The 12,935-nt window shown below is 39.7% G+C and overlaps 1 protein-coding gene across 3 annotated transcripts in view; it reads right to left on the bottom strand.

Annotated features, from left to right (window-relative positions):
* The window catches only part of LOC121514640 (cyclin-dependent kinase 17-like), a 65,850-nt gene that overhangs the window by 31,870 nt on the left and 21,045 nt on the right, over positions 1-12,935 (bottom strand). For all 3 annotated transcript variants that reach the window (XM_041794852.1, XM_041794851.1, XM_041794849.1), the window contains one exon: positions 9,330-9,478. In XM_041794852.1, coding sequence (XP_041650786.1) covers positions 9,330-9,456 — 127 coding nt within the window. In that variant the 5' untranslated portion in view covers positions 9,457-9,478. The remainder of the gene's footprint in view (positions 1-9,329; positions 9,479-12,935) is intronic.

Raw genomic sequence — 12,935 nt, 5'->3', positions numbered from 1 at the left:
AAAAAAGTCAGTTTCTAGCATAACTTGGCCCTTTATCAACACCAAACAAGTCAGTGAACTTGAGGATCTTACTTGATGTTGAGGTGTAAATTATTTGTAGAAACTACAAGTCCCTCAATATGTTAACGACAAATAAACTGAAAATATCAAAATTAATTTCTGGGAAAATCCTCAAAGTAAAAAGCACATTTTGTTGCTGAATTAAAGTGTGGAATATTCTTTTACAAACTGTATCCAACCTGTTTTTAAAGAGCTTTTTCTAGGGGGGCCTCCAGAGACAGGACAGCATACAGAGTTAGAAGCTGGGGAGGGAGAGAGCAGGCCAGACCTGAACCTGGGCTGCCTATCTTAAGAACAACAAAAACAAGCACTAGGCCACCAGCGCCCAGTAGATAATTTTATATTATTATATGCTTGTGTTCCTAAGCGTAGGTTTTTGTCATTTTAAACACAGATCTACAATACTACCTTCAGAGTATCATCTAAAAAGTAGTTCAATTAAGGTCTAGTCTTTTTTATCATAATGGTGCGGCGCGAGTACTTCAGGCTGACTGAGAGACTAAAAGCTTTGTGCTGTGCAACTACACATTAGTGGTTACATAGCATAACACAGAAGTGATAAAATAATCACTGTTATATAAGAGGTTTTATCTCTTAATCTACCGATGCACAGAATGGCATGTAACATCATTTAACTGCTGTAATATAGAACAACAGAGAGTTGCATGCTAAACAGGCACTGTTCCACTTAAAGCATGTGGGTTTCCATAAATGGACTTGAACTAGAAAAGTTGTTTTTTTCTGTGAACTTGAAGCAATGACACAGAGTGAAAGTGGGAAAAAGAAAGGGGTTTGCTTATGAAGACCTGTACCAACAATAATGAAACACAGGCGCTAACACGATAAAAGCAAAGAGCTAAAGAATGATCTGATAACAAAAGATTGTGTGTATGCTTTAAATTAAGAGTTTATGGTACTGAACTGTGCTATATATTTGTGAAAATAGGAAGAGTTGGTGATATGATCCTATTTTTAGTACTGCTGAGATAAACAACAGTACTTATCCTGGCTTTAAAAGAAAAAACTTCATAAAAACCAAAGTGATTAGGTTGAGTCTAATCTTAATGCGCTTTGGTTTTCCAGAAAATCACATTCCTGCACTCTCCCACTGAAACAAGGGTTACCTCACTGTGAACAGCGCTGAGTCCCACAGTGGTCTTTTCCAGTGGAACTGGTACACTGTAAATAGCCTGTACTGGAGTAGAAAAGTGAGACAGTCTTGTGTGTTAGTGTAATGTCTTGCGGTCTCAGCAGTGTGTTTTGGCTTGAGTGAAAGCTCTGCGACCACCCAACAGAGGAGCAATTGTCCCAGGGCGAGAATGGGGCTGACAGAGGTAAAAGATTTATTATGTGAAGAACCGCACTGACTTAAGCTCATACTGTGAACGTGTGGAGAAAAAGGAGCCCAGAGAAGCTGTTTATGGTGGCAGGCAGGGAGATCAGACAGAGTGAAACTGTCAGGGAGTTTTTCGGAAAAAGAGAGAGGATAAGGAGAAAAAAAAAAAAAGGCAAAAATTACAGAGTAAATAATGCCTTAAATAAAAAAAATGGGTTTGTGACCTTTTTGTGTATAATCAATATAATAATCAATGGAACTCTCTTGAAGAGGGGTCAAAGGTTCAACAGAGGAGATAGGTTTAGTGTAGATACTAGGCTGAGATTGAGCCAGTATCACATGCATAGCTGTTAGGACAGCTATCTCTTGACAGCAGCAACATGCAACTTTTCCACCTTGAAAAAGTAGTTTGAAAGTGGATCTGCTTGTACGGTAAAGTTCAACAATGAGAAAGCTTTCAGCACAATGTAATGTAATTTGGCAGCAGGTCGATGTTCATTCACATACATGCTTGTCAGACACTCGTTCACACACCAGCCTCCAGCTAAAAAGAAGCCAGCCAGCCCATCCTGGTACTATTTGATACAACGACTAAGGCTTTCAGGTGAAAGAGGATGGTGACAGGAGAGGCAAAGGAGAGAATAAGAGAGGATGGTACTATACACCCTACCAGAGGAATGTCTAAACTCCTTGGCCCATTTGATTTGACCCCGAGCAAATTCTTAAAATAAAATGAAAACGGCCCATATTAGGTCATTAAGCTTGTGCTTGACTGTAGTGTACATCAGCACTAAGTGGTGCTGAATCTGTAAACAAACATTTTGACTGCAGGATTTATTGATGTCCATTCTTTGTGACTAAACTGAGACAACACTGTAAATTCTTTGGTAAATGGAGCATCATTCTAATCTTGAGAGACAGTGGTAGCCCCTGAAATCTGATCTGATCCTTGAAATGATTGGCAAGTTGCCTGGTTAGCCATTAACTAGCCATTTTAGCATATCCAATCACAAGGCACATTTTAACCTAAATTGGACTAAATATTACTAACTTTAATATCATAAAATTAATTTACATAAAACTGGTTCCACCATCCTTATAAGTTTCTGTGTGGACATCCCTGCTCTACCACACGCAACTGCTGTCCCTCCATCTCTCATTATTTCCTTTCTTTTAGGGTGTAAATTGAAAATGTCTACATCATCAATACTTGGCACATCGCAATACAATTTTCATACTTTGCAGAGCTTGCCTCTTCCTGTTGAATACCCCGGGCACAGAGGAGTATCCTGTGGTAGTAATGAAGCAAAGTAATAATCTCTCAGCCAGGCTGCGCCCTTGAAGGACAGCCAATTGCTTGTACTTCTGCATACTCATTTCCATAGGCAGAAACTTGCTAACAAAGTGGATAACTTCAATCATGGCGCAAAAGCATCAAACACTGACAACAATCAATTAGAAACATGAGCAAAGAAATCCCAGCAGTGAACAGCGCACAACCGGTAACATCTAAATAACTCCAACCCTAAAGGCCATCCACTCAGAGTTGAGTTGAAATTGTACTTTTGGAGTTAAAATCAACACAGAAATGTTTAATACTGAACACATTTTTTGTGTAGCTCAACATTTTTTTGTAGTGTTGGAAATTTACCTTCTCATTGGATCGCTATTAACTATTAAAGTGGTATCCTCCTCACATTAGCAACAAAGTGTAAATATTTATGGAATTAATTGCTAAAAAAGATGGAACTATTGCTAACATAAGGATGCCATGTTTGGTTTGAACACATTAATCACACAGGGCCTGATAACACTCCCAGGTTCAGAGTGAAAGTTTATATCATTTCTGGCCTCCAAAGACCCCTGATCCAGTTTGTCAGGGATAAAATATCCTGCTGTAAAAGACCTGTACAAGAGCAACTAAAGCATTTGATATGCTTGGCTGAAATTTGCTAAAAATTTTCAGGAGTGCATGTGTGTAAGGGCTTATGTAACACAATGTACTGTTTCAGTCACTGTGTTTTCGTTCGTCTTTAAAAGCTCTTGTTTTAGGCCATGTAACATCTGACTGAATGTTCCCTCCTTCACTCAGACTGCACAGAAAACCGTCCTACACACGATTAGATAAATGCACCTCTGACTTTATGTCATCAACCGCTGGGCCTGATTATCAAACTGAAAAACACGGCAACTTTTCTGGCTGATGTATCTTTAACCTGGACCAATGTGAGGCAGAAAATAAAACATGTAGCTGTTGCGTCATGCCTCGTGCTATACTGTTTAAGTGTAAAATGAATGTTTAACAAGATTCGTGAGCTCTGAGAGGAAACAAACCACGTCACCACTTTGACCACCTCCCATTGCTGTCAGATTGGTTGGGCTTCCAGTTTCCAGGGTCAACCAACACAGTGTGCATTTTTAGACTGAAGTCTTAATGCCAAAATTAAGCTCACAGGATTCAGGCAGACTTTTCAGTGCTGATTCAGAATATTGTGGGAGTACTGGGCTAAAACAAATTTATCAGCAAGGACCTCAAAACTGATGTAGTTGAATTCAAAAGTTTGAACATGAACTTTGGGGTTAGTGTTAGGTGTTAAGGTTAGGTTTAGGGCATGGGGTAGGGTTATACTTTTTGTTTTAATTTCAGGGTTCCTTCACACTTTCAAGAATCAAATCTAAGATTTTTAAGACCTTCAAAGACCTGTACTGGGAAAATTTACTACCACTTTTTGTGTTCCAAAGGGTCAAAAATAAGAGGTGTGAAATTTCATAGTACACTGGATGAAATGTCAATTGATATGATACATTTTTGGTTAAAAAAAACAAATTTGAATATTTCTGGCCCATTTAATGCTTCTTCTCTATCAATATAAAACACAGTAATATTAATCATAACATACATTAAAAGCATATAGGCAAAACAATCAGATAAATGTAGCTAGAAATAAAGATTGGAGAAAGACACATCACAGTCGAAGTGCCCTCTAAAATGTAAGACCTCTCACAATTTAGAAAAAGACTTTTTATGGCCTTAAAGTCCCAACTTAAGACCTTTTAATACTTTTCAAGGATCTACAGGAACCCTGTAATTTTGTGTTTTTTTTGTTTCTTCCTCGATTTCGTATCAAAACAGACGAACAGACCCATGAAGTATCCAGGTCCTTCTGTCACTTGTCCCTTATCTCTGTGCAGCTGCTGCTGCCTCTGGCCTGGGTTATAACTGTTATATAATCAGATCAGGACCAGAATGCTTTTCCCCAATCACTGGGGTCAGATCACATCTCATGTTGCTACTCCATTCTGTCTCCTCTCTCCCCTACTTACTGTTACAGAGGCTGCTGAAATCCCCTCACTCACGCAGGGCTCACTCACAAACACAACATGATTCTGTGTCCCTACTCAGCAAGCACAGAACACTCTGGCCAAACCTGGTGTTAATCACAACACAAAAAGCTCTTTACAAAGCCCAGTTAGTTCTCAGAGGGCGAAGGGGGAGGATGGGGTGAGGCGGAGCGGACTTGGACGATCTGATTGATTGAAGGAGTGGGGGGAAAAAAAATCTCATTTAGACAAAAGACGAGAGGGGAAAACTGAGGACAAGCCTGAAAGAAGCTTGTTGGGAAGGGTCAGCGCAGCCAAACTGAAGAAGAAGAAGAGCTGAAGGATGAAAAAAAGAGGGGGAAATGGTTTCACCAAGTCATCCAAGTTGCCGTGGCGATGTCATGGAAACTCTAGCATGTTTCCAGATCCTGGGCACCATGGAAACGATGCTGTAGCACACCAAGGCATGCTCCCTTCCTGTCCCTCCCTTGCGGCAGATTTTGTTAATATCAGCAGAGATGAGCCACCGTGTAACCATTCTGTTATTTTGGCACCTCAAAGGTCTCAACCTTCCAAATCCATGATGTAACATGACAACAGCATGTCAAACCACTATCATATAAATAAAAGAGCCATATCAGGCAGATTCAACATTAAAGATTCAGTTAGAAAAGTTAACTACAGCTTCCAAGGTGCATTTCAGTGGGAAAATTTAACTATGAGGTTTCTGTCATATTTCAAAGCTAACAGCATGCTAATCCTTCTGGGTCAGTGTTAGAGAAAATTTAGATTTGGATAAAAGTGTTGTGTAAATCCATTAAAATCCAAATACTAAATCTCATTTTAGCAGTGCACTTTGTTACGTAAACATGCTGAAAATTTTACTCATCAGCAATGAGTTTGATTAAACCACTGAGTCACTTTCTGTACAAGTTCTGACAGCAATCCTGGTTGCTAATGGTGATGACAAAGGTCACAGTGTCTGATTCATCTACTATACTTCAGTGTGACGCTGAGATACAGTACATAACTGAGCTTAACTTGACAGAACATTCTTCTTTTTTCCCTTTTATGTATCAGGAGTCAAACAGCAAATGAGAACTGTAGATTGACTGTAAATACAGCATTTCAGAGCATTTAAAGGACCTATAGGTTGTTTGCAATCATGTGATCCCGATGATGCACACACACACACACACACAGTTTAACAGATTTACCTGATGTGGAGGCAATCAATATCAAAAATTCCTGCAGACCTCCTGTGTCAAGCATCGACTAACCACATGCAAGGGGACAAGTCTTGACGAGTGATACTCTATCAACCAGATAACACTTGTGGGGGGAAAGAGCCAGAGCAATGATGTGGCATTAACAAATGAGCCTGTTCTTTAATGCCACTGTAGCTAGTTCCCATTTGAGTGTTTTCTTTCCTCCATCCATTGCTGTTATTTGTCCACATTTAAAAAGCCAAACTGTTGCCAAATGAAGAGCCGTTTTGGAGCTCAAAAAAACAGCTCTACTGATCTGAGCCAAATGATCTTGATCTATTAAAAGAGAGGGATTTCATATCATGACAAGCAAGACTGGACGAACATCAGCTGAGGAAACATGTAAGATAAGGGTTTAATGAGCTATACCATGGCAAAACTGTACTGAACCAAACATGATGAATACACAAGTGCTGGGTCAATCCGCTCATCCAGGCTTCAGATGGAGGCTTTTACATTCGTGCCAGCTGCCGTTTCTTTGCGAGTTTTTATTTATTTCTTTTTGCCTGATCACTTCTCCCCCCTTCAATCTGATTCTCCAGTGTGGCTGACATCATCTGTGAAGAACCTTTACATGTAGTGCTTTATGAATGGTAAAAAAAACCCCAAACATTATATATTCATATTGTAATCTTAAATTATACTTGCTAAGGCCTTATTGATTAGACCTTTAGAATCAGGACTCCAACTCTACCTCTGCCCCTTATCGCAGTAGAATAAATAGTAAGCTACCTTGAGATTATCTAGTGCCACTTTAGTGTTGAAAAAGATTTTTGCTTTTTGGATTAATGCAGAATTCATTCATGAAACTTCATATCATTATCAAAACACTAAACATTATTATTGCACATTTTTTAATATCCCGCAGGCTTCAAAAAAGACTTAAATAGCACTTAGAACCTTTTATTCATCGCTTAACTGCTCCGATTCTTCAACAAACACCACCAGTAACACATTGATTGTTGACAATCTAGAGATCCCCACATAAGATCCTGATGCTACTGTGGAAATGGACTCTCCATTAAACCAAGAGGAAATATTAACATCAATTAAGTCAAAACGACAAAGCCATAGGTCTGGATGGTTTCTCAGTACAGTTCTTTAAAGAAAATCTTAAAAACTGGGATAAAGTTTTTTACCACACACATTAACTCAAGTATCTATAACAATACTTCTAAATAGCAACAAAACTCCTTGCAACACTCCTCCTACAGACCTGTGTCTTTGCTAAATGTTGATGCCAAGAGTCTGGCATACAGTAGATACTTGCAAGGAAGTTTAAAAAGTCATTCTCAAACTGATATCAGAGGAACAAACATATTATTAATGCATGACAGCCTTTTTAAAGGTGTGAACACCTTAAGTTTAGTTTTAGTTTAGTTTTAAGTAGTGACCTCGAATGCCTTATTTGTTTAGAGTCATGTTGTGTCTTTGGTAGAACAGTAGAGAGGGAAAAGGAAATTTGGGGATGTGGGGTGGGATGGAGTGAGGGAAGACATGTAGAAAGATATGAACCCGGAACAGCTTTGAGGACTGAAAACTCAGCACATCAGGGGTACAATCTATCCCTCAGGGTAATCCGGTGCCCAATAGTACTGTCTGAAGAAAGAAATTATGTTTTAGTACTGGAATAAGAGATGTGGAAAATACATACAGATGTTAAATGTAGGTTATGAGAAATAAGATTTTCTTGAAAGTTGTTAAAAACACAGAGGAATCAGTGCATTTAGGGGAAAAAATGTAACAAAGCAGGGTTTTTACTGATGTGCGACATAGCTTGTTATAACCTGATTCATCTTATGATATCAAACTGATAGGTACAGCCGATAATATACTGAGTGGTTTCAATCAGACTCTATAACAGATGTGCTGGAATGTAAGCTCACGCTGTGCAACTGTACACACATGGCAAGTGCTTACACTGTATGAGTTAGGTCAGGACAGACTGTAACAAATGTCAATAAAGTTTCTTTTGAAAGTCTCCCACACAGAGGTTAAAGCCAGATCTATTTTCTCATTTTCATGCTTCAAATAGCTATAAACAGCTACAAAACCCATCCGGACATCTCTCTCACGCACACACATGAACAGCATCACCAGTAGGGATGCACCGATACCAATCCTGGTATCGGCCTGATCCAGCCCCTTAAAGCTGGACCGGGTATAGGTGGGAAAGGGCTGATCCGTGGTGTCGATCTAGGCAACCAGCTCTAAGCCTTTTTTACAAGGTTGTTTGCACTATTTTCTCACAGAATTGTCACTTTGTTTACAGTATGTGGTTAAAAACACTTGTGTAATACAGTTTTGTACTGGAGTGTTACCTCTGATGCACTTTCTTTGTTTTTTGCTACATTACCAGTCTACAGAGTATAAAAGTATACAATTTAATTGTAATTTCTGTAAGTTCTGAGGCATTGTTTTTACCAAACTGCTGGTAAACATTTAAACACTCTATAGTTTAAATAGATATCAACTTCAGTTATCTATATGTACTCATTTTTTGCCTTTTAAACAATTACCAGTCTTATCTTACAGTAGGGCATGCAGGTTATTCTTTTAACATTGGTATCCGATCAGTATCGGTATCGGTCGATATCCAAAGCCCAGGTATTGGAATCGGTATCGAGACCAGAAAAGGTGGATCGGTGCATCCCTAATCACCAGCAAACAGAACTAAAGGCTAATATCAAGTTTCAGCTGGAGGTCTGCAGGTGGGCATATTTCAGTTTATAAGGAGGACCCATCAAAAAGTCAATCCTGCTGGTTTTATGGTGATTTAAGATGCTGTCCAACAGTTCTCAAGGAAAAAATTCCAAAAAGTTGGGGATTCTGCTTGGGGCTTTGCTCTCACTGTGCGGGTGTGTGTTGTTGTACAACCAAAATATCAAACATGTCAGAAATCCAGCCAGTTTGGAGCAGCTGTTCCAGTTGTGGTCAGCTTTCTCGTCCCCCTGACAAATGACATGCTATCAGAATGAAAGTCACCTCAACTTCCAAGTGTGAGAAAATTTATGACTGAATCAGCGGAATATCGAAGAGTACACAGGGCTTGAGACAACCACTAAGCTAATGGATCATGGCTGACAAACATGTGGCATTTTTAGAATATCTTTATAGAGGTAAATGCTTCCTCAAGGCTGAAAAATGGACCACTTTTAGGAGTCAGAAAAAGCCTACAATAACTGAGTTGAAATCAGGTTGTTGGTAGTGAGTTTTGTTTGTGTTACATTAAATTTTAATAATTCAGAGAGACCTCTACACTTGTATTTTTTGTTAACACGTTTATGATCGTGTAAATTTAAGAGTCTGACAGCTTCTCCCTTAGTGTCAACATTTTAACTCACCACTGTCCTTCAGGCCGTTCTCCTCGATGGTCATCTGTTCAGCCAGCTCTGACAGCGACTCATCAATGGTGTGGCTGCCTCGTAGCGTCTGAGAGAGACGCCGTTTGAACCGCTTCATTTTCTCCATGGAGCTCTCAGGAAGGGGAGGCCTGAGGACGACAGATTAAACACTTCAGATTAGAGTTGTATTCAGTGTAAAATAAGAAGAAAAACAGATACCGCATGTTCAAGTTCCAGCTGAATACTTCCGCTATCCATCAGCTGTCTTGTTTATGCATGCCTTGACATTTCACTGATAATATCTGTGCTGTTAACTTCTTTTCATTCATAAGAATACAACTCTTCCGCCTGCAGCAGGGTTTCACAATCAGGAAGCTGAAATCAAAGACGCTGTTGGATCATCGGGTGTCTGACTGTGAACAAAGAACGCACCAATCAGCACTGTGACGTTAATTATGACTCAGCTCATTCAGGCACATTACTTCACATTCCTCCGGCTGGGAAAACATGACAAGCTGGTGAGAGATTCTTACGGTGAGTTTAGAGTACGGTCGCTGGCACACAGGACTGTAAAAGCAAATCCTAAACCGGGGGGATTTGCTGCTGAATGGAGCAGGACTAGCCTGGGCCACAGCGAGTCCACATCACACATTCCAGCAGCATTTTCTGTGTGGATGAGAGCCACTGACTGTGAGAGCTACAGGCAGCATATGTGTGTGTGTACGGGAGAGAGTGGGGGAGAATTTGCGTGACAAGAGGAGAAAAGATGTCAAATCAAGACAGAAGATGTTTGGGAATGTTTGGCAGAGGAAGATTACAAGCAGCTTCTCTCTGTGGCCTAAATGTGGAGGTCATGACTCTGCAACTTCTGCAGATCAGGACATGAGTCTGTCTGCGATGATGATGACTAAAGCCAGCCAGACATGAATAAACATGAGTGGCGAAGCTCCTCAGGGCTCACAGCCCATCAACACTGCACCACTGACAGCCTTTGTCTCCCTGATATCAGTCATAAACTGAATTCTGCCCTGACACACAACAACTTACTCACCTCAGTGCTATACTACTCATACTCAAAACAGTCTTTCACACAGTACATGGAGACACACATAATACTATGTTAGCTGAAGGGATGTGACTGAAAATAGATAAAACAGACAGAGCACAGAGCAAAAGTTTGTGTACTGTTTGTGTATATAGAACACTTAAATCCTGCATTACATCTGATTGGATCACCCAGATTAATAATTACCTTCAGAAAGTTAACCACCCAGCAAGGACAGCATCTGAAAGTGTGAGTCAAGGATCTTCAGCTACATTTGTACAAGGGCCAGGATTTTCCTTGATGGATTCTTTGGGGGCTAGACTTTCAAATAAACTTCAATTAAAATACATTTTGGTCTAATTAACATACTTAAAAAAATATTTTATTTTATTTCAAATGTATGCCATTTTTAGCTTCTAAAAGTATGATCAATCCCTATACCATAGCCAGACACAAGAGTGCGGGTGAGACATTTTAGCTAAAAATCTTTGGGGCTGTTATGTTCTCCATCACTACTTTAAAAAATAAAGGTCCAACAACATTATTGTACCTTATAATAAAAATAGAAAAGTTCCTGCTCATATATTAAATGCATGTGACCTGGTTTTCGAAAGTACAATTCTGCAGGTCTTGCACTACCGCTTGTACATCGTCTGGTCCCAATACTGCTGTCCATTAACTACCATTTACCACTGTTTGATGGGATCTGTAACTTAATTAAGCATCTTCAGATGACAATTTAATGTCAGAGTTCTCAAAAACAGGAGACATTATGTTCATGTTTAAATAATTCTCCAGGTAAACGCAAGCTTTTCCTAAACATTTGCTTTATCTCTATTTTTCCATGTTTTTTCCTTTGACAGGAATATCAGCCAACTGTTTGCCTGATTTTCCAGGACGTGTGGGAACCCTGATGAAGCGACAGAGTTCAAATCTCATAGTCCTTATTAGGAATATATAATTCAGTAACAGCTAAAGGAAGTAGGAGGCTAAGCAGCAGCAAACAAAGGGTTTATCTTCTAAATTTAAGGGCTTTTAGGAATTAATCTCTCTCCTTGTGCAACCTTCAGACTGTGGCAGAGGAGCTGTTACACATACTGAGGTTGCATTTGTGTACCTTTTGCCTGCTCTGCACTGCATGACTGAGCTGTGTGTGCATTGCTGAAGCTTTTTTCTTTTCATTTCTGCACCCATGTAACCATAAGAGCAGCCTCACAGCCCCAGAGAATAGGGGCCCTGCGTATCTTTCCAGAATTGCAGGCCTGAGGAAAGAAAATACAGGGAAAATTATCTGTCGAGTCAGACAAAGTCACAAAATCAGCTATTTTACATGTTCAACAGTGTTACTGTCTGTATATGTTAAGGAAAAGTGCAACTGAAAACAGCCTGCACTGAGTCTGGATTTCTGTCTGAACTAATTATTTATGGCATTTCCTGTTTATACTAAGAGAAACGTTAGATTATTTTGTGTAATTATAAAAGGTAAAATCCATGTAAACAGCAACTCCTCAGCTTATTCACAGAAATAGTCCATAAAGATAACGTATCTGGGGTGGGAAATAGGCCATGCAGCTGTTGAATAAACTGCAAGTTTTGGTTTAAAAAGTTTCTACAGAGTTTGAAGAGTCAGCGAACCTGGCCCCGTTCCCTCTACACATCGGACAGCAGCCACCGTCTGCAGCGGGCTGAGGGCCAAAGCAAACTGGGACAGTGCAAGGCGAAATATCAAACAGCAGGTCATGTGGGATTTAACTGCACAAGAATAGTATGTATTCAGAAAGCAGTAAAGAAAGTAAAAAGCTTGATCTTAAATACTCAGTTAATTTTACCACATGTCTAGATAGAGATAAAGCTTATCTTCATGTTTGATTCTGGCTAACAGTCTCTTATCTTCACTGCTTTAAACTTGTGTAACTACACAAATACAGCATCTACTTCTCTTTGACAAATAGGGCAAACTTACTCATCAGGACACGGGACAGGGTACTATCCTACGGTCTTTTTATTAGAGGATCTATTTTTCCCCTATCTGGGCTCGCAAATCTTTCATCCCACATTAGCACAGACTTTCCTCCTGTGCTCCAAGTCAAGCAGCAATCAATCTAATTATACCAGGAGCTGAGATGAGGCAGAACATCAACTGGACTGTCAAAACAGCTTCACATCAGTCCGCTTCGTGACACATCTGCTCCAGCGGGCCCAAAAGAAGTCGGTCACTTCCTGACTGCAGCCTCACACACAGCCTGTAACGCCTGCCCTGGATAGAAAAAGTGCACTCGTAACTCTTTGGAAAACTATTCAATCTCTGCTTTTGACAGGTGCCCTGAAGGAGACAAGCAACCAATAAAAAAAAGACTGGTGATTTAGTCATCGCTGCATTAAATTAAAGATGGGAGCCACAGTCGTCTATTGATCCCTCCAGAATACAACATGGAAGAAGTACAAGCATGTGTTTGTTTTTTGGTAAATTAAAATTCTGAATATTTTAAGAGGATGTAGCATTCAGATTCTGATTACAAGTGCTGCTTTTACGTTTTATAGCATTGCAAATCAATTCACAA

The sequence above is a fragment of the Cheilinus undulatus genome, linkage group 9, assembly GCF_018320785.1.
Source record: "Cheilinus undulatus linkage group 9, ASM1832078v1, whole genome shotgun sequence".
NCBI lineage: Eukaryota > Metazoa > Chordata > Actinopteri > Labriformes > Labridae > Cheilinus > Cheilinus undulatus.
This window is presented reverse-complemented; position numbering and strand designations above follow the sequence as displayed.